Source organism: Malaclemys terrapin, chromosome 12 (assembly GCF_027887155.1).
Source record: "Malaclemys terrapin pileata isolate rMalTer1 chromosome 12, rMalTer1.hap1, whole genome shotgun sequence".
In the NCBI taxonomy this organism is placed as follows: Eukaryota; Metazoa; Chordata; order Testudines; family Emydidae; genus Malaclemys; species Malaclemys terrapin.
Window position 1 is genome coordinate 19,469,759 of NC_071516.1, and position 22,179 is coordinate 19,491,937.

A 22,179-nucleotide genomic window follows, 5' to 3' on the forward strand; every position below is an offset into this window, starting at 1 on the left:
TGGAGTACTGTGTGCAGTTCTGGTCTCCCATGTTTAAAAAAGATGAACTCAAACTGGAACAGGTGCAGAGAAGGGCCACTAGGATGATCAGAGGAATGGAAACCCTGTCGTATGAAAAGAGACTAGAGGAGCTTGGGTTGTTTAGTCTGACAAAGCGAAGGCTGAGGGGGGATATGATTGCTATCTTTAAATATATTAGAGGGATTAATACAAGGGAGGGAGAAGAGTTATTCCAGCTTAGTACTAATGTGGATACGAGAACGAATGGATATAAACTGGCCGTGGAGAAGTTCAGGCTTGAAATTAGACGAAGGTTTCTGACCGTCAGAGGGGTGAAATATTGGAACGGCATTCCGAGGGAAACGGTGGGGGCGACGGACCTGTCTGGTTTTAAGATTAAGTTAGATAAGTTTATGGAGGGAATGGTTTAATGGTAAAGCATAGTAGTCAAGGAAAACCAAGCAATGGTAGGTAAATAGTATAATGGCTGACAGGGGTCAGGCTGGAGACTCTTGCCTATATGCTCGGGGTCTTACTGATCGCCATATTTGGGGTCGGGAAGGAATTTTCCTCCAGGGCAGAGTGGCTGAGCCTCTGGAGGTTTTTCGCCTTCCTCCGCAGCATGGGGCAGGGATCTCTAGCAGGAGGGTCTCTGCTGATTGAGGTCACTTAAAACAGGATTGGGGACTTCAACAGCAGAGTCCAGGGAAGGGGTAGGGACGGTTTTATGGCCTGCAGCATGCAGGGGGTCAGACCAGATGATCATAATGGTCCCTTCTGACCTTAAAGTCTATGAGTCTATGAGTTTGTAACTCCAGAGCCGTCAGCTTCTCTCTCTCTCCATTTCCTTTTGCTTTTTCAGGAGGGAAAATGCCTCTATGTGATCCTCGTGATGGCCGTGTACTGGTGCACAGAAGCCCTACCTCTGGCTGTGACTGCTCTGCTGCCAATCACCTTGTTTCCATTTCTGGGGATTCTCCCTTCGAACAAAGTTTGCCCACAGTATTTTTTAGACACCAACTTCCTCTTTCTCAGTGGTTTAATCATGGCATCGGCCATCGAAGAGTGGAACCTGCACCGCAGGATTGCCCTGAAGGTCCTCATGCTAGTGGGAGTCCAGCCTGCAAGGTAACCTACAGACCAATGGTGTTTGCTTCGTGCCTTAATTCCCCAGGCTCAAACTCTGGTGATTTCAACATGTGAGCTGCAGATTGGCCAAGAAAACAATGTCACAAATGGTCAATAGTGCACACTAGTAAGAGCATTGCACACACCCCTTCTGTCTTCTCTCTCTCTCTCTCACACACACACACATACACACACACACACACACACACTCTCTCTCCTTTTTCAGAGCTTGCTGATTTCATTAAGCTCAGGTTGTTTTCATTCCTTTGTTGGCTTGTAATGAAGCAGAGGAGAAATGCAACTACTTCAGCCTTGTCATTAGCACTTATCCCAGTTATACATGCTCTGGCATATTATAGGATAACCAGGGCCGGCACTACTGTTTTTGCCGCCCCAAGCAGTGCACTGAATTGCCGCAGCCAATGGCGGGAGCAGTCCGTGTGCCGTTAGGGCAGCACGCGCGTTTCTGCGGTGGCGGCGGCAATGAAGCTGCCACCAAATTGCCACCACGGGCAGCTGAACATGGAAGCTGCCGCCGAATTGCCGCCGCCGTGTAAACGCGCGTGCCGCCCTAATGGCACACGGACTGCCCCCGCCGTCCACGGTGGCAATTTGGCGTGCTGCTTGGGGCGGCAAAAACACACGGACTTCAGCCCCTTGCAGATTGCCGCCCCAAGCACCTGCTTGGAATGCTGGTGCCTGGAGCCGGCCCTGAGGATAACCACAGCCAGCTTTGTTCCTGTTAATTTTATGGGACTGTGGCATGGGATTTTCTCTACTGGAATCTAAAATTGACCTTGCAAAACACAGATTGTTAAACTTAATTTTTCTGCCTTTCAGGCTGATCTTAGGAATGATGTTGACAACTTCTTTCCTGTCCATGTGGTTAAGCAATACAGCCTCCACTGCTATGATGCTTCCAATTGCAAATGCGATTCTGAAGAGCCTCTTTGGAGACAAAGCAGCATCTAAGGATCTCAACAGAGAAAATGAAGAAAATCCAGGTAGCTCACATAGCGCAATAGATTGCACAACCTGGGGACAGTTCCCAGTGAGCTTTGTGACCAAATTTCCATTGACTTCAATGGGGACAAAAGCAGGCCTGTTAGCTGAAGTTTAATATGTATTGGAATGGCCTTTTAAATAGACTATGTTTCATTATGGAGGTGAAAGGGCATTGGAATGTTACCCTCTGTCATTACTTCACTTCATCCTGGCTCCTCCTCCTGTCATGCATATTAGAATAGATTCCTATGAGCCATGGTTAACCTCATACCCGTTGGGAGCCATGAGCTATTGAATAAGACATTTCACCAGACAAACCTGGTGAGGTGGAACATTTGATTTGCAAATGGGTCCTGGGGCAAAAAGGGAAAGGGTGGGTGATACATACCCACAGAGCTCTGATAAGCAAAGTAATGGTGCAAATAAAACATCAATCCCATGAAGGCACCCAGATGTGATGGTGATGAGACTCATATTGATACCTAGATAGGCAGAGAGACAGCCAATACCTCTTTTAAACAATAACTTTTTGCACAGATAGTGGCCCTATCTGTGGGCTCTGGGTAAGACATTCACTGGCTTTTTAGGCCCTGATCCTGCACCATTAAAGTCAATGAGAGCTATGGCATTTTCTACCGTGGGTTTAGGATCAAGCCTTTACAGCACACACCCTTTTCCAGTGTGGGAGTGATTAGAGCAAGGGATTGGAGTCAGGATTCCCTGTCACTGATTTGCTGTATGAGCCTGGAAAAGTCATTTCTCCTCTCTGTTCCTCTCTTTTCCCAACTGTAAAATGGACATAACAATGGGGGGTTAGAGAGTTAAATGAGGCTTATAAACCTTTGAGATATCCTCAGGACTAGTGCTACAGAAATGCTAAGGATTATTAATAAACAGCTATTGCACAAGGTTCAATCAGGGAGCTTAGTAATTGCGGAAAAATCTTCCCCAGTAGCTTGATTGTTCACAAAATAATTTCCAGGGAGGCTTTTTCTTTGGCAGACAGTGATAAAAAACAGCAAAATAGAAATGAAGTCCCCGCTGAAGCTGTTAATGATGGTTAGGGTAGTAGTAGCTTCTCTCTCTTCTCCTAATTGCCTTTGTGAACAGCAGAAACAGAAGTAGCCCTTACTAAGTAATGGCTTTTTGGTGGATGCTGATTCCTGAGATGTAGAAAACTGAATTCAAGCATATGCATGTTCTTACAGAGTTGTAATTCACAATCAGTGTATGGCAATCATGAGATATTTTTGATCCAAGCCATTTTGTTGCTTTTACTCTATGAATTTTTAACCATTTTTAGTCTATTACAAATGGTCACTCTTTTTTGTGATCTTTCAGAATTAGAGCATTTAGTGAGTTTGATCTTTAACTTTCTTTAACCCTGTCCTTTGAGCTGATTTTATTATTTATTTGTAATGTTTATTATGGTAGTGCCTAAGGAACAATTAATACTGGGGACCTATGGTAGCCCATTGTGTTAGGTACTGTACATACTGTCCCAAGGAATTTACAATGTAAACAAACAAGACAGACAAGGGCTATAACATACACAGAATCAACAGAGTGATGGTTTGCAGATATGTTAGCTGCATCGTTGTTGTTATTGTTATTTATTTGGAAGTTGAGACTTGCCAGTATAGTAAGCAGAAGTGAAAGAAAAATTCACAACTGAAATATAGGGTGTCAAAATGCAGATATCCTAGTATCTCTTTGTCTGGGAGAAAGGTAGAAATCAGTAACAGTGGAGCCTAATTTGGCTCTAATATGAATGCCAAGACAGATTTGCCCTGTTCTCTCGTCCTCGTATTTAGAAAATAGAATGGGAGCTTCATCTGTGATCTGGACAATGCAAGCTGAATTTCTAGAATGAACACCAAATCTTGAAGCAATTTCTCAGTCAAGAACAATGAATTTGGTTTGTATCTAGAAAGATAATGAGAACTGTGAACCAGGTTTTTCCTTAAGGTTTTATCTGTTATTGAAACTTGGCTTGACACCAGGATTGGTTTCACAGCTAGGTTTAGGTTTTGTTGCCCAACTTTTGCACAGCTTGCATGAAACGAACAATTTACACGCTACCTTTGGAAACAGCTACACTCATTTTAGACTTCCAAGGTATAATGTTATACATTTCAAAAATTAGATAGCAAAAATATTGCAAAATGGGCTCCATTTTGAGCTGCTTTTAAGAATGACATCTGATGATGTGCATGTGCAAATCTGCATGGGTACATTTAAAAACAATTAGGAGGCTAGAAAATTAGTCTAGCTGTTGGAAAAAACATTTTAGCTGGGAAAATATATTAAAGAATTTGTACCTTTCGAGTGCATTTGTCTTTCAGAAGGGATCTCAAAGGCTAAGAAATTACCTGTAGAAATTTTTAATATGCAGCTGAATAATTTAAATTACTGTATATGACTGACAAACTGATCATATAGATATGTGTATATATATAATGGTCTGAAAAAATTGATGAGAAAAGCCTTGAGCCTGGAAACACTTAATCTTCACTCATGTGAATAAACTACTGCAGCTATGTAAGTAAGTGTTTGTGGAATCAAGGCCATAGATTGCTAAAGGTATTGACTAGTGTTCACCCATAGAAGATACCACATTTATGGGTACCGTTATAGGAAACTAGGTAAATAGTAAGTGATAGTTGAAGCTTGAATGACTCACTTGGGTTTAACAGTGTTTGGATAATTGTCCTTCCATGAAATATCCAACTATCCTTGATTTTCAAAGTTGGGTTAGAAACCTGCTGAGTCACCTTCATGTGACTTCTGGAATTTTCCATTTTGAGGCTGGCTGTAAATTCCTTAGACACAACCTTAATTAATTTAATTATATTCTGACACTTCCAAATATATACTCCATGACATCCACATGATCAACTGCAGAGCCATGTGATAACGAATGTATTCTGCACCTTTGACCACCTCACCTCTCTGCCCTCTAATCCATCTCTGCCAACATTTCATTCCTCTGAGCAGCTTTGAACAGTTATTTAAAAATGTTTCCTCCTGAATGTAGATTTTCTTCTCCAGAATCACATGGGGTCTGTCCTGCAGTCCAACAAGGCTAGGAATGGAAGCTTCATATCCTTAGAAAGTTATGAATTCAAAGCTCTGCCCTTCCTTTTGTTATCCCCCCTGGCAGACTGCGAGATATCAGCCCTCAGAATGTCACATTTTTAGGGATGCAAAAATTACTTTTTTAATATATTTTAGAAACCTCTAAAAGTTCATAGTAATGATCTTTTTACACCATGCCTGAAAAGTTGGGTTCATGTTATTAAGTCACCTTGTCTTTACTGGCCAAGGGAGTCTAATAAGAGCACAATAGTGTTAAAGCTAAACTTTATCTAGAGCAGTCTTTCTGTAAAGTATGTAGCCTGTACAGATTGTGTGATAGTACAGCCCTGGATGAAGAGTTTATTGGCACACATTTGGGATAACCTGCATAACTCATGACTTCATCAATCACTGGGAATGTGACCATTATGCAGTGTCTTTTTTTCTCTCTCTCTCTGTTTTTAAAAAAAAAAGAAAGGGGGTTCTCAGCCTTGGGAGTGCAATGCCCCAGGAGGCCTGTGAACAGGTGTCAAGGGGTGGATCCTTCCCATATTGCTATATGGGAGGGGGCTTGGGCCCAGTATGAAAGACATTGAGAGCATCTAAAATAGACAAAATGAAATTTACACTCTAATTTAAAAGACCAGCACAAGGCTTAAGTGGGATTTAAGTGGTGCATAGGCTTTGGTTTGGCCCTCTATTTACCCATAGAGAGAAAGTCCACAGTCACCAATGGGTTAATTTTCTTCCTTCCAATTACATCCCTTTATCATAGCTTCCTTGGAATCAAAGCTCAGTTTTCCAAGAGAATTAACTCTGATTCCATAAATTAGCCATGTGTAAAACATGACACTGCAAAATTCCCTGGTTCACTGAGCTTGATCTCTTCAGTGTACGATTAAATAGGTCCAAAGACTTTGACCAGTGTGTCCTCTCCCCATAGTTCACCACATTTTCTTGAAGGTAAGAGAAGGCAATGTTTGTGGATGAAGTATGTGCAGGGAAATCTAGGGGCAGGGGGAAAATAGCACTGAGTCCATGCCCATGATGATCAGCAGGGCATTTTGATCGTTAGTAACCCTAATCCTAGGCCTCTGGAATCCTAAAATGTACAGCAACATGGCAAGGGTAGCAATGTTCAGCAGCAATAGCAAACATCAAGTATAATGAAGGATTGTGCTTCTGGCTTAAATCTAATAAAATCCACTATCTCCCTGAGACCAAGGTAAAAATCTGGGGAATGGGGTTTTATAAAAATGTATTGCTCAAACGTGCCATTTCATTGAGACTGTATGCAGAAGTGGCTAGTCTGATAGAAAGTTTCCCCATGTTCTCCTTAGCCTTATGCCCTGGGGATGGCCTTCAGAGGATTATGTTATACTTTGAGAGTGTTCAGCCTTTGGAATGTGTGGCTTTCAGAGGGCTGATGGGCTCTAAAAATTGCCTGTGCTCTCTGGGTGAAATTGACCAATGTGAAGATGGCCTGGGATAAGGCCTAATCACCACTATGTCCTACTCTAGCCTTCAAAATGGGATTGGAGGTGGGAGTGAAGTGGTGCATGGGGCTGAAATTTCACCCTCTCAGAGCTCATCCTTTGGGGGCAAGTGATTTTGGGACAGGGACAATCTTGATGTAATTCAAGGCCAAACAATTTTTTAAAATTCTGATAAAATTATTTTGAGTCCTAAGAATGAACCATAGTTTACGAAAAAATAAACACCACATACCCGAGAGGTTAAATTACAAACTGGAAATACAGTCTGCATTAGAATAACAATGTCACTAGAGACATAAAAAAACCCACTGGGTCAGATGTAGCCTGTCCTGGTTGCACAGGAGGAGCTGAGTTTGTCAAGGTGAGGGAGAGCAGGCTGCCAGAGATCTTTGGAGCGATGTTATACCTGGCGTCCTACAGAGCGTAGTGGTGGTTGTGGGGAGTGGGCTGTATTGCTGCCTGTGCTCTGCCCTCAGATCAACAGGAATGGATTTGACTTCTCCTGCCTCCTTGAGCTTTATCAGCATAGAACTCTCTGTGTGTGGAGTGAATTTTCCTCTTTGAAAACGGCAGCCCTTTCCGTTCCATTGTTTGGGTCAGGGAGAGTTTTTCTAGATGGTTTAAACTGTTTTAAAGTCCTAATCTTTCTTTTTCAGCCTCTTTACAGCAGAATAAACTTTACACTGTACCAACTGAGCGGCAGTTTCTGGCAAGTACTGAGGAGTAAGTTAATTATAAAGTTTATATTGGAGAGTTGAGTGAGGAAATTATCCCCTCAGATAGAAACAGCGTTAGGAGTGAGAAATTCAATCAATGAAACTCTTTGATTCCACCTGTTACTCTATTTCCCAACTACCAACAGCCTGACTAGAGAAACCCCTCTCCAATATATTCAACAAGACAGCACAAGGCCAGATTTTCAGGCCACTTTGAAAATGTGATTGGAAATGTGTCTGCTGCTGGGGAAGTGTCTGCATTGCTTTTTTGAGAACATTAAATGTGTCAGGCAGCAGGTTTAAATCACCAAGATTTACATCTCTCTGATGGTCCAGGTTTGATATGTAAATGATGTAGAAGAAATATCTTCCCCAGGAATAGACTCTTCTTGCCACTCCGTAGCTTGAGATCATCAAAGCCTTTTTCATATTTTAACATGAAGAGTATTGACTTTTTGTTAAGTTTTTTTGACAGCCTGATCTTACAAGGTGCAGAGTGGCTAATCGGAGGTTACTCCTATTGAGGGCAGTCAAGGGATTCAGCATTTCGCAGGACCAGTCCAGTACAGAGTGGTTCTCAATCATCAGCTGAATGATGAGGATATCAAGCAGGCCCCATGTGTTGCAATATTCTGCATAGACGTCCCTTGGGATATTGCTAATCTTGTTGCTAAAAGTTGAGAGTTTTCCTTTTGTCGAGGATCTGAATTGGTTACACCTGTATTTAAACCAGGGCTTTCAATGGAGTCTCTTTTGGAATGTTTTAAAGCAAAGATCTGATGGAGGAGAAGGAAGTTGTCATTGAAGTTCCCATGGATTTAAAGAAAGAGGACGAATACAGGGCAAACATATGGAAAGGTTTCCTCATTTCAATCCCTTATGCAGCCAGCATTGGAGGTACAGCAACGCTGACAGGAACGGCACCAAATCTCATCCTTCTAGGACAGCTAAAGAGGTATGGGAGGAAATTCTTAGGAAGCCAGGTCCTAGGAGTACAATCAGTTTATGAAATCTCCGCTGATCTGCTCTTTCTATTAGAGGGAATTCTACAAAATTAAGCCATCACATGTTTCCTATAGGAAATTTACCTTTGGGCTGAGGCCAGGGATGTGAAGTTCGTGCCCTCAAAAGCAAGTTTTGGAAAAAGGAAGTGACAGTAGGAATTCAAAAGGAAATGGCTCCTTCAACCTTAGCTACAATACGTAGGTTGTCACCTTAATGCTATAGGACCTGATTCTGAAAAACACTCTCATATGTTTTTGGGACTTAACCATATGCTTAAAATCAAGTACTTAGAATCATAGAAGTGTAGGACTGGAAGGCACCTCAATAGGTCATCTAATCCAGTCTCCTGCATTCAAGGCAGGACGGTATAATAACTAGACCATTCCTGACTGGTATTTGTTGAACCTGTTCTTAAAAACCTCCAATGACACAACCTCCCTAGGCAATTTGTTCTGGTGCTTACCCACCCAGACAGTTAGGAAGTTTTTCCTAATGTCCAACCTAAACCTCCCTTCCAGCAAGTTAAGCCCATTGCTTCTTGTCCTATCCTTAGAGGTTAAGGAGAAGAATTTTTCTTCTCCTTTTAACAACCTTTTATGTACTTGAAAACTGTTATCATGTCCCCTCTCAGTCTTCTCTTTTCCAGACTAAACAAACCCAGTTTTTTCAATCTTTCCTCATAGGTCATCTTTTCTATACCTTTAATAATTTTTGTTGCTCTCCTCTGTACTTTCTCCAATTTGTTCACATCTTTCCAGAAATGTGGCAACCAGAACTAGACACAATACTCCAGTTGAGGCTTTATCAGCGGAAGAATTGCTTCTTGTGTCCTGCTTACAACACTCCTGTTGATACATCTCAGAATGATGTTTGCTTTTTTGGCAACAGTGTTACACTGTTGACTCATATTTAGCTTGTGATCCATTATGATCCCTAAGTCTCTTTCCACAGTACTCCTTCCTAGGCAGTCATTTCCCATTATGTATGTGTGCAACTGATTGTGCCTTCCTAAGTGGAGTACTTTGCATTTGTCCTTATTGAATTTTATCCTATTTATTTCAGAACATTTCTCCAGTTTGTCCAGATCATTTTGCTTGGGGCAGCAAAAAACCTAGAGCTGGCCCTGCACTTGATGTGCCCTTCCAGCTTGACTGTGAACCATTGAAAACTACTCTCTGGGAATGGTTTTCCAGGCAGTTATGCACCCACCTTATAATAGCTCCAGCTAGGCTATATTTCCCTAGTTTGTTTATGAGCAGGTCATGCGAGACAGTATCAAAAGCCTTACTGTTAAAGTCTAGGTAGGTATGTCTACCACTTCCCCCCCATCCACAAGGCTTGTTACCCTGTCAAAGAAAGCTATCAGGTTGGTTTGACATGATTTGTTCTTGACAAATCCATATTGACTGTTACTTATGACATTATCTTCTAGGTGTTTGCAAATTGATTGCTTGATTATTTGCTCCATTATCTTTCCGGGTACTGAACCATATGACAAGCTGGCAGACTGGTGTGTAATTTCCCGGATTCTCCTTATCCCCTTTTTATAGACTGGCACTATATTTGCCCTCTTCCAGTCCTCTGGAATCTCTCCTGTCTTCTATGAGTTTTTGAAGATAATCGTTAGTGGCTCAGATAGCTCCTCAGTCAGCTCCTTGAATATTCTAGGATGTATTTCACCAGGCCGTAATGACTTGAAGACATCTAGCTTGTCTAAGTAATTTTTGACTTGTTCTTTCCCTATTTTAGCCCCAGATCCTACGTCATTTTCACTGACGTTCACTATGTTAGACATCAGATCACTAACAACCTTTTGGGTGAAAACAAACAAAAAAGGCATTTAGCACTTCTGCTATTTCCATATTTTCTGTGATTGTCTTCTCCCCATCATTGAGTAATGAGCATACCCTCTCCTTGGTCTTCCTCTTGCTTCTAATGTATTTGTAGAATCTTTTCTTGTTACCCTTGATGTTTCTAGCTAGTTAATCTAATTTTATGCCTTGGCCTTTCTAATTTTGTCCCTACATGCATATGTTGTTGTTTTTATATTCATGTGTCGTAATTTGACCAAGTTTCTACTTTTGGTAGGACTTTTTTGAGTTTCAGATCATTGAAGATCTCCTGGGTAAGCCAGGGTAGTCTCTTGCCATACTTCCTATCTTTCCTATGCAGTGGGATAGTTTGCTTGTGTGCCCTTAATAATGTCTCTTTGAAAAACTGCCCGCTCTTTTGAACTGTTTTTTCTCTTAGACTTGCTTCTGATGGTTAAGTGTTTTGGTGAACCAGGGCAACAGCGAGCACTTTATAAGTTGTCCATTATGTGGTGAAAAAGGAAAACAAGGCACGCACTATTTCTGTCCTGGATGGCAGTGTTGCCTAGTGGCTAGACCACTAAACTGGGACTCAGTAGACTCTGCCGCTGGGTGAACGTGGACAAGTTCTTCGTGCCTCAGTTTCCCCATCTGTCAAATACAGATGATACTGATGTCCTTTGTAAAGTGCTTTGATTATTATTAAACACTAAGAGGCTCCCCATCTGAAAAAGTAGATAGTGTTGTCACTGTAAACTTGCAGTTATTTCTCAACCATGCAGTGATCTACATAGAAGGTTCTTCCTAGACATGGATGAAAGTGGTTCTGTTTGGGTAGAGCTCTTCTGTAAGGTTCATGTTGGGATAACGTGATTTTAGTCAAATGAACAGCGTGCCATCACTGGTAAATAGTATCAATGGCCAATGAGGGTCTGGCTGGAGAATCTTGCCTACATGCTCGGGGTTCTACTGATCGCCATATTTGGGGTCGGGAAGGAATTTTCCTCCAGGGTAGATTGGCAGAGGCCCTGGAGGTTTTTCGCCTTCCTCCACAGCATGGGGCAGGGGTCACTAGCTGGAGGATCCTCTGCTAATTGAAGTCTCTAAACCCAGGATTTGGGGACTTCAACAGCAGAGTCAAGGGGAAGGGTTGGGACGGCTTTGTGGCCTGCATCATGCGGGAGGTCAGACTAGATGATCATAATGGTCCCTTCTGACCTTAAAGTCTATGAGTCTATGAGTCTATGTTCAGACACTCTTAAAGTGGGTTCTACCATGAATTAGGATTAATGAGTTAATTTCTATATAGTGCTATATATTGAATGTTGTTATTATTTGGGAATTCCAGCAAATCTAGAGAGATCTGTTCCAAAATGGCATTTCAAATTGTCCATTTCAATTCTTTGAAGCAGGGACCGTTTCTTACGACATGCTTGTATAACTCCTAGCACAATAGGGTCCCAATCTCAGTTGGTGCTGGTTGGCACTATTGGTATACAAATAATCACCTTTCTAAAAACTGCGCAGCTGGAAAGTTTGAATGACATTTTGATTTTGATTTCATGTGTCTGTTCCCCTTCATTTCCTGTGAAAGGGGTGTGTCACGCCTCAGGTTAATTAGTCCCTATTTTCTAAGTTTTTTTCCAGGGTGTGATGTGGTGAACTTCGGATCCTGGTTTGTGTTTGCATTTCCTTTAATGCTGCTTTTCCTTTTCCTGGGATGGTTATGGATCAGTTTCCTGTACGGGGGAATTAACCTAAGGTACTCTTATCTCTAATCTAATTGTGACTACATTGTAAGCAAGCAGTTTATCTGGTCCTGATCCAAGGCCCAGTGAAATCAATGGGATTCTTGGATCAGGCCCTTAGACATTTCATCTGTACATGTTGCAATAACTCAGTCGATACTTGTTCTATACAAAGCTAGACGTATGTCATGTATGTTCAGCTAAAAGCTCCGATTTGAGTAAATTCAGCGTGATGAATAACAAGAGAAATTGCCCCATAAGTGATGAATGTAGAGCTCAGCATTATAATATTATTTGATATTCTGTTCAGAAAGTTCATGGGAGAGATTGTGAAGGGTTAAAAATACGGCACATGAGTAGACCTGGTCAGAAAAGATTGATGAAGCACAATTTTGGATAAAAACTGAAAGCAAATTTTTTGTGAATGTTTTTCTTTCCATTACCCAACCAGCTCTAATCAAAAACCCTTTCACGAATTCTACTTTTTCAAGGCTCGACATCAAGGCCCACATTGTCAGGTGATGTAAATTAGAATAGCTTAATTGAGATCAACAGAGCGATGACAATTTACCCTGATACAGGATCTGACCCAAAAGATGGGACTTTCAAAAGCCTAAAAGATTGGCCTAACTCTGTTCCCACTGAAATCCAGGAGTTTTACCATGGACTTTAATGGGAGCATTTAGGCCAATGCCGAACACTTTTGAAAATCTCACCCAAGGGTCTCAATTTACAGCTAGCTTTAACTAGCCTGCACATCTGAGCCTGCAAATGTTGGGCACACAGTCGTTTGGAGGTGCAGGTGGGCGTCTGTGTGCACAAATCTGGCACTTAGGTAGTTGGCCTCCAACTGACACGCACAACAATGTGATTTGCACATGCAGTCAGTGAACATAGGCTCACATTTACTACCTGATCCTGTGCCCAGGGAAGTTAGTGGCAAAGCTCCCATTTACTTCAGTGCAGAAGCAAGTCTTTAGAGACTCTGGGTGAAATCCTGGCCCCACTGAAGTCCATGGCAAAATTTCTATTGAATTCAGTGGAGTCAGGATTTCATTTTAAGGTTGAAAATTTGGCCCCTGGAGAGGTTACTTTGTGACAGGGATTAAACGTCAATGATTTCATAACACTGGGATTTTTTTTCAGTGTGTTAATCTACAACTAATCTGTAATACAGTTTTATTGTAAATCTTTCCCCTAACCTGGGTACTTGCAACGTCCTCTCCAACTTCCACTACATGCTACACTTGATGTGCTTTAATCAGGTGCATTGTTGAGAAGTTGGCAGCATTTTGAAGCCTCTCTTTTTTTCTTTCCATTTTCACACATGTTATTAATGAACACACATTTCTGTATCCTGCATAGAGCATATACAATTTCTAAGAGACGCTTTTGAATTTGTTTTTTTTTTAAAATGTTTATTGGTTTTTAACTTCAGGAGAAAAAATGAAAAGGAAAAAAAAATAGGTGCACATTAGGATTACCCAAGTATATAATTATATCAGTGACACAGAAAACAGGAATTACTAGGGAACTTTTTCAATGCAATAGGAAATAACCAGTGTAAGTCCCTGATCCTTCAAACGTGAAAGCATGTACATAACTTTGTTCGTCTGATTCAGCAATGCACTTAAGCATGTGCTTAATTTTGAGTGTGTGTTTAAATCCCATTGATTTCAATAAGAGTTAATTGCCTTGATGAACTGGGTCTTTAAGAAATCCAAATGAAGTCATGTATTTAAGGATTCTCTGTCCTAAAAAAGTTATACTAGTGTAACTATGTTGGTTAGGGGTGTGATTTTTTTTTTTAAACCAATATAGTTATACTGATCTAAACCCTAGTGCGGATGTAGTTATATCAGTATAAAGATGCCTTACACCCCACCCTGAACTGGAGTAAATTATACCAGTATAAACACTTTTATGTAGTTACAACTGTATCAACACTAGGATTATTTTGCTGCTTTAACTAAACCAGTACAATTAAACTTTCTAGTGTAGACAAGTCTTAAGTGTTGGCAGGGTCAGGGCCTAGAAAAATCAAGCTAAAGAAACGCAAACAGAAATTAAAGCCTGTTAAAGAATCCAGATTTTGGCCTGGTCTACACTTAAAATTTAGGCATGCAAGGGTGTGAAAAATCCAACCCCTGAATGCTTCAGCTATGCAAACCTAAATCTCCAGGGTAGAGGCAGTTTTTATAGGTCACCAGAAGAATGTTTCTGTTGACCTACTACCATCACTCAGGGAGGTGCAGCAAAAGCATTTACTCAAAAGCATTTTGGATAACAAGGGGTTGTCTCGATGTCCTTGGGTAAAGCTGCAGCTACTAAAAGAATCAGAGTACTGTGTAAGGGGCTGTCCATAAATTACATAATGCATTAGGGGGTAGGTGGGTTCTTAATCTTGTGTGTTTGTTTCAGTGTTAGTGTTACAAAGGGTGGGTGGGTCTTTAACATCACCAATAAATGTGTTATGTAATTTATGGACATCCCCAATATCTATTGGAGACTCAGGAATTTTTGGATGGTCAAACATGCATCTTTATAAAGGATCTAACCATTGGACATCCATTTAAAACAACAAATGAATTAATCAGTCTTAGTATCACAGAATCAGATATCTAACGGTGTAAGTCTGGCTTTTCAAATGTAATCAAGGTCCCAGGAAGTATTAGAAATGTATTTTAACCACATGACACTGATAGGACACGAAGCAGCTGGTGATGAATATATCATTCATATGCACACGTATTGTTTAAGAGTCAGACCGTGTACGAGTCCAGGGTTCCCTGCTTAGAAGGCTTAGCTTGGCTAATGAAGAGAAGCATATTAAAATGCCAGCCCCTGTTGTTAAAAATTCCTCACATATTTATCATCAGCGAGTGCTTTGCATAAATTAGAGATTGCCCAGAAAGTTGCTGGTGACTTGAGGGGGTGGGGGAGGGGAAGGGAAGGGAGGGGAGATTCTTATTTCCCACCTTGCTCTCTTCTCAATCAAGTGGCTGATGCAGTCATCTGCTAAAAGTGATGAAATCTGCAAATCTGACAACTTCACTCTCATTTACATTCTGAACAGTCTCTGTGAACACAGGCTGTGATTACCACAAATAAGCTTCTTTAGTGTAGCGTCCAAAGTCTCCTTTGCATAATCCTGGGGCGAAAGGCAACACAAAGTAGGATAAATATTGGCCTTGTTTACACTAGGGAATAGTACCACCAGTGAGAGCCCTAGTGTAGATAAGGCTCCTGTGGTTTCCTCTGTTTTTACCACTGCAACAATTAAACCTGCCCTGAGCAGGAACTGTGTATTCTACCTCAAGGAACACACCTTGCTCCCCACCCTGAGCACTAATGAAATTTACATACTCATAACCCAGGGAGAATTCAGCCTAAGGGTTTCTAGGCAGCACCAGAGCTTTTCTGTTGGTAACTAGAGCCACGTTTCTGGCAGGCATCAAAAAGCGTCTGCTCAGAACTTGAGCGCTTATCTCTTTGCCTGTGGCTCACCCCATCTATGCATGCCATATGGACAATTGGGTGCATTCATGTCTGTTTGTGCCCATAAATTAATGTGCTCATTCTGCAAGCACATTTGTGTCTTGTCATGAGAGGGTGGGAATATCGAGCTATAATATCCACTGTCCAATACATTAATGGCTAGATTTTGCCACCTTTACTCATATTGAGTGCCATATTACTACATGAGTAGTCCCACTGATGTTTACAGGTCTATACGCCAAGTAAGGTACAACTCAGTTTGAGTAAGGGTGTCATTAATATTATTTGTGGCATTATATATAACTTGTCTGAGAGATGGGAAGTCTGTCTAAGAGACTGGAAGTATGTACTGTATTATGAAATGGATCCATATGATACTGGTTTTCTGAAATCACTGGCCCATGCTGAACCCTTTATCCTCCTAAGCCTTCCTTGCAGCCACTCTGTGCATGCCCTGTGTAGGTGTGTGCAGGAATAGAAAACATGAACATCAGTGTTTGAGTTCCCATATGAACCTGTGGAAATGAGTGGTGGATGTGATTTCTGTGTTGGTAGGCATTGCAGAAAGAAAAAGTCAGAAATAAGAATGGATGCAGAAGACCGAGCCCGAGGAGTCATAAAGGAGGATTATCAGAAACTGGGGCCAATGAAGTGAGTCACAAAAAGGGAACAAAAATGACAGAGAAATCAACCGGGCTGGAAACAACATTTCTGGGGAGGGAAACTGAGGATATCTGTTAGAATTTGTCAGTGAATTTCCATTTGTTAGTATGTGTGACCATTTTGAGTTTGTTTTCCTCAAACATTCAGTTACTCTGTCTTTGCTAATGCAGATAATTGCAGATAACAAACATGTAGCTCAAATATTCCACAAATGCCAATTTTCAATTGTAGATGCTAATTCATGCTGTCTTAATTACACACTGTAAGTCTTTTAATCAGGAAACAGAAACAATATCATGTGACTTATGTACCTAGCCAATACAGTGTGAATTTTTAATATTCATGGAAAGCTGTTTATGAATGGTCTGCAGAGCAGGTATTATTTGCTGAAGAGATTCATGATGAATATAAAGAATATAATTCAATTATTTTCTGATCTGTTTGTGGGCAATTTGTGAACAGAAAATTAGATGGATTTTTGTGGAATACATTATTCATTGTGAATTATTCTCTGAGATCTATTAATCAGTCATGTGAAGAGAAAACAAGATGTGTTCGACTTCCCAGGATGGCGTTTCAAGCATAACTCTGCTATTTCTGGCTTTGGTTAGATTAACCCAGATCTGTATTGATATTTCAATACAGTTTTTTGAACAAATCCTGAGGAACTTTTACATATTGGAGAGTGGGTGAAAGGGCATCAGAGATGGTTAAACTTACAGAATGAGATGCCAGAAAAAGATGTATAGCAGGAAAATTGAATATCAGGCCCTATCTGTTTCAAATTGGACACTAAAAATCTAGGCAACAAAGTTAGTGGATATTTCTGAAAATGTAGGTCTGTCTTTTGCTGCGTCTCAGTTTCCCCATTTGTAAAATAGCGTTTCCATACTCACAGAGAGAGCTGAGCGAACAACGGACGTTTCAGTTTGGCCAATATAACAAAAAAAGATCGGTTTGTTTCAAATTGAAGCTGAATTTCTTTGTTTTTTTTTTGCTGGAACCAAACCCCTCCAAAATTCATTTTGGATCAAAAAACAGCTGAAATGAAACAACCCATTTTTCCAGCTTTTTGTTTGGTTTTGGAGTGTTTTTTGATCTGAAATGGATTATTTTGGGGGGTTTTTGTTGAATTTTTGGTGGTTCTCATCCTTATAAATATAGCTATATTTTGAAACAAAAGGTCTAAGGGCTTGTCTAGACAAACAGCTAGCAAGCAGACAGCTGGGGTAGATGCACTGTCTATGTCGACCCTGCTGCAGCTCACTAAAGGTTCTCTAGTGCTCTTTTACCTACACTGCCTTGACGCGGGAGTAGATGCAAGCACACGACGGCACTTTTAGTGAGTGGCAGCAGAGTCCATGTGGATAGTTCCTGTGTGGCAGGCTAGTGTGCTATAGTTTTTCCACACCTGCTTGCTGCACATTAACTCTTGGTCTAGACAAGTCCTCAATGTTTTGTTTCAAAATGGTCAAAATAAACCATTTTGACTGTTTTTTGGGGGGAAAATAATCCATTTATTCTGCCAAAAGTATTGGCTGAATTTGACCTGAATTCACTGATAGTTTCAGTATCCCCCAAAATGCATTTTTTTAAAGTGAATTTACTGGTTGCCAAAAAAAAAAAAAAAAAAAAAATCACCCAGCTTTACTCACAGAGATATTGTGAGGGTTCACTGATGTAGGTAGCGCAGCACAAACAAACATTCTAATTATTATTCTTGTGTGCTCTAAATGAAAGAAATTGGTTTATTTTTTTCCCTTCAGTACATTATGGACCAGCCTGCAAAATGTCATTGTAAGAATCAAAGTCCCACTTTGAGTTTTAGGAGCAGAGAAAGCCCATTAAGCCATGTGCTATAAATTTGATTAGCTTAAATTCAACCCAAGTGATTTCTTCTCAGTGGTTTAAGTATCCCTCCTTCCTTGTGTCTTTGAGAGGTTTTAAGGCAATATTTTGGACATGTCTTGGTCAAATCCAAGCTCCACTGAAGTCAATGGGAGTTATGTCACTGACTTCATTCAGGTCAGGATTTCCCCCCCGGGTCCTTACTAGAAATATTAACAATAGCAGATGTTACTGCAATTGGAAGATCCCCTCCCTCATCAGCTCTCAGTTATTCACACCGTCAGTAGGGGATACAGTCTACATTCTGCTCTCTGAGAGGGAAAGTCCCCATGTGTCATGCGTGAAGTTTCACCTTTCTAAGCTAAGGCTTGAAATGTAGTGAAATCATCACTAGTAGTTAAAGGTGACCCGGGAAAGGTAACTCATGTTCACTTCATTAGCATGACTCGATTTTAATCGCATCGCCTTACACCTTAGGTTTGCAGAACGGGCAGTTCTCTTCCTCTTCTGCTTTTTTGCAATCCTGCTGTTCTCCCGGGACCCAAAATTCATCCCAGGTTGGGCAAGTTTATTCACTCCTGGGTAAGATTCTATTTTCAATCCATTGTAACATTTTTTCAATAGTATTTCCAGGCTTTTGAGATCCCTGTGTTTTCCATTGTCCTTGTTTATACTGTTGTCCAGGTTTCATGGAGTAAATGGAGCTGAGCCTTATGTATCTCTCTAGAACCATTTTAATTGTTTATGTTTCCAAGAGGAGGTAGTGGAAGCCTAGTGGGATGTTAGTATTGAAAATGCTCACATCTATTTCCTGACAGCCCTATGGCCTGAGCTCTGGGAATGTTGCCTATTGATACTTTTAGGGCCAAGTCCTGAAGTCTTTGGGCAGGCCATTGAGTTCAGTGCGGGTTTGGGCTGAATAAAGGCTGCAGGAGTTCACCCCTTAGTGCTTTTCTCTCTGCTTTGCAACCTTTTCTCTGTTGTGACATCCAGACCTTTCTTATGTGAAGACAAAGATTAAGAACCATAAAGGCAATAATAATAATACTCACAGAGCGAGAGTAAGTTGTTTCTGCACAGAAAAGAGCCCAGCTCTATTTCTCTAGGGATACAGTTCAACAGACTATTCATATTCAGAAAAGGAGTTCACCACATGCTTGGCTCTAATGAGAATCAAGTACATACTTTACAGATTAATTTTGTTCTCAATATTTAACAGTTACTTAAAGTTAAAGCTTAAATGCTTTGCTGAATTGGGGCCTAGAGTTTTTATATCACGCTCTTCATTTTAGAAGCTGAGCATTTTACAAAGAGATCATAACCAAAAAAGGCCAATGATCTGATTTTTCTACTTCCCTGCAACCAGCTTAGGCAATCTCCCCAGACCTCCATAATCGGTATTCTTCTCACAAACTCTAACAACCGAAAGTGATTCAGTCATTCGAGCAGCCAGCACTGCCACCCCCTCCCTGTTTTTTTAAAACCAGGTTTTTGTGTTTTCAGTGTGTCTGATCAGTTTTCTAAAGGCGTCACAACCAATCTTAGAAATGTAGCTCAGAGGGGAATTTTAAAAAGCTAATCATGAACAATGAGTGTTGTTGATGCAAAATCCTAATCCTCTTTGGTAAATCCCAATTTTTATAAACTTGACAAATCTCAAGACTTTTGCTGCTTACAATTGTTTCTGCTCCTCCTGGACAGGTTTGTCTCAGATGCGGTTACTGGAGTCGCCATAGTGACCATACTGTTCTTCTTCCCTTCACAAAGACCATCCTGTAAATGGTGGTTTGACTTAAAAGGTAGGTTGTAAGCCCTCAGGGTAGGGACTCTGTCCCCTTCTTGTGTGTTCTCTATAAGGTGAGCACACTGCAGGAGCTCAGCACATAATAGTAAGGCAGGGTACTCAGTCAGCAGGTATGGGGTAACATTTTGAAAAGCATCTAAGTCCCATTGACTTTCAATGAGACTTAGGCGCCTAAGTGCCTGAGTCACTTATGAAAATGTTACTCATATGGCTATGGCCACCTTCATCTTTAATTGGACGTGCAGCTTGTGAAGCCTCAGGGGCTCATCTTAGAGCAAAGCAGCACAAAACAAAAGCAACTGCCATTACGTCATTTCATGCAAATTAGGTGTTGCTTTCAGGCTCCGGGCAGGTCCTCAGACTCCCATTGGGTGAAATGTGGGTGTCTTTAGTTCACAGAACATGACAGCCCTACCAGTTTACCTTTCCATATGACACAACAATTGAGTTCTTATTCAGAAGTGACCTTCTGGGGGAGACACAGCAATTTCCTTCCTAGAAAGCTCCTACCACTTTGAGCTGCAAGTAGAAAATTATACGGTGATGAACTTGTCCACAAAATTACAAATGTCAGAAAACTTCCTCCTGCCGTAATCTGCCAGATGTCAGAGAGGAGAATATCTATGTCTGTTACACCAAGGAAATTGTCCTTTTTTGTTAATAAAAAAACCAGCTGAGAAAAAGCCCAAGAAAACCTTAACTGCTAGAACTTTTTTGCTGCCTGTTTAATTGAAATTGAAATATCCATGTTTTCGTTACTAAGTGATCATCAGCTAACTTTGACACTAGTGAGTAACGTAGCTATTTTATCAGATGACAAGTTATTTGTTAATCTGTGTGTGTGTGTTTGGTGGGGATCTCTGTCTAGCATCAAACACTGAGAATCCGCCCTTGCTGTCTTGGAGAAGGGCCCAAGAGACTGTACCTTGGAACATTATCTTGCTGCTCGGTGGAGGATTTGCCATGGCAAAAGGATGTGAGGTAGTTTTTGGAGTGATGCCCATCATCAATGTTACCTTGTTGTCATTCTACTCTATGCCCATGCTTTTTAAAAGAGTATCAGTTTGGCTTCTGACTTTGCTCCTGCAATTTTGCACCTGCAGTGTATGGCAGTTGAGTGACTGGATCTGACATCTAAGGGCTATAACATGCACTCCCCTCCCCCGCCCACCCCAGGGTGGCTGCATTTCAGAGGTGGGTGGGCGAAGTGATCTCTATTTATATGTAGTTGGCAATTCTGCGAAATGATCTGAGTCTTGCATGGAAATGCAGGAACTCGGATATAAAACCTGCTGCATTTTCTCTCCTGCTGCAGGAGTCAGGCTTGTCTGTCTGGATCGGAGGCCACCTGCATCCCCTGGAGAACGTGCCGCCGGCGGTAGCTGTCGTGCTTATCACAATAGTGATCGCCTTATTCACAGAGTTTGCCAGCAACACAGCCACAATTATAATCTTCCTGCCTATCCTGGCAGAACTGGTAAGATACATCACCATGATGGGGCCAGCTTTGACCCCTCTGTGGTCTCTCTCAGCGCACACCCTTAGGTGGTAGGCCTTGTGCCTTTACCTTATCAGACCACTCCTCTGCATACTAGGCCCAATAGTCTCTAGGATCTCAGCTGGCCCATCCAGCTGTATAGGGTTGTGACCAGGGTCCCTGGAGGGGCTATACTGAGATAGCACAGTCAGGGCAAACTGCAAAGAATAGGGCAGATGATCCCCCAAACTGGTGGTTTATTCTATAATTAGATTTCACCAAGCCAGTAACCAAACAGTTCCTGTAATACCTTACTGATTACCAAGAAGCCAAAATACAGTTCTCTTTAAGCAATCCAGCCTTTGGCTCCCACCCAGACAGCCAACTCTAATATAGTGCGGGTTACTAAAAACCTTATTCACTGTATATAAAGTTCTACCAAGAGATTGGACACATTACCCACCAGGACAATGAATATTTCAGATCTCACCCAAATACATGCTTATAGCCAATCCTTATTCATTAAGATTTATTAATAAAAAGAAAAGACAGAGAGTTGCTGTGGTTAAAAGATCATTCAATGTACAGATATGAATAAAGTTCTTAGGTCAGTTTCATAGCAAAGATGGTGAGGTTGCTGCTTTGTAAAAAGCCTTCTGGAATCAGTTTAAAAGGCTATAGTCCAATTGGCAGTTCTTGTGCAGCGTTTCTTCAAATTCTTCCATGAAAAGTACAAGGTTAATCCACAGTAGACCTGGAGACCTCAGTTTTACAGTCTTAGATTTTCCCGGTCAAAGTTTAAGCAGATCTGAGATAGCAAGCATCAGACGCGAAACTTCCTTTATAGCTTGAAGCAAGGTGTGTTCACAGCAGGGCTTCCTTGGTTGAAGAATAGGTAATGT

The 22,179-nt window shown here is 41.2% G+C and overlaps 1 protein-coding gene across 1 annotated transcript in view; it reads left to right on the plus strand.

Annotated features, from left to right (window-relative positions):
* SLC13A3 (solute carrier family 13 member 3) overlaps positions 1-22,179 on the plus strand; it is a 42,444-nt gene that overhangs the window by 12,044 nt on the left and 8,221 nt on the right. Inside the window, exons 2-11 of the mRNA XM_054046334.1 lie at positions 863-1,128; positions 1,969-2,132; positions 7,364-7,430; positions 8,193-8,378; positions 11,876-12,001; positions 16,041-16,136; positions 18,474-18,578; positions 19,698-19,795; positions 20,669-20,781; positions 21,116-21,277. Coding sequence (XP_053902309.1) covers positions 863-1,128; positions 1,969-2,132; positions 7,364-7,430; positions 8,193-8,378; positions 11,876-12,001; positions 16,041-16,136; positions 18,474-18,578; positions 19,698-19,795; positions 20,669-20,781; positions 21,116-21,277 — 1,383 coding nt within the window. The remainder of the gene's footprint in view (positions 1-862; positions 1,129-1,968; positions 2,133-7,363; positions 7,431-8,192; positions 8,379-11,875; positions 12,002-16,040; positions 16,137-18,473; positions 18,579-19,697; positions 19,796-20,668; positions 20,782-21,115; positions 21,278-22,179) is intronic.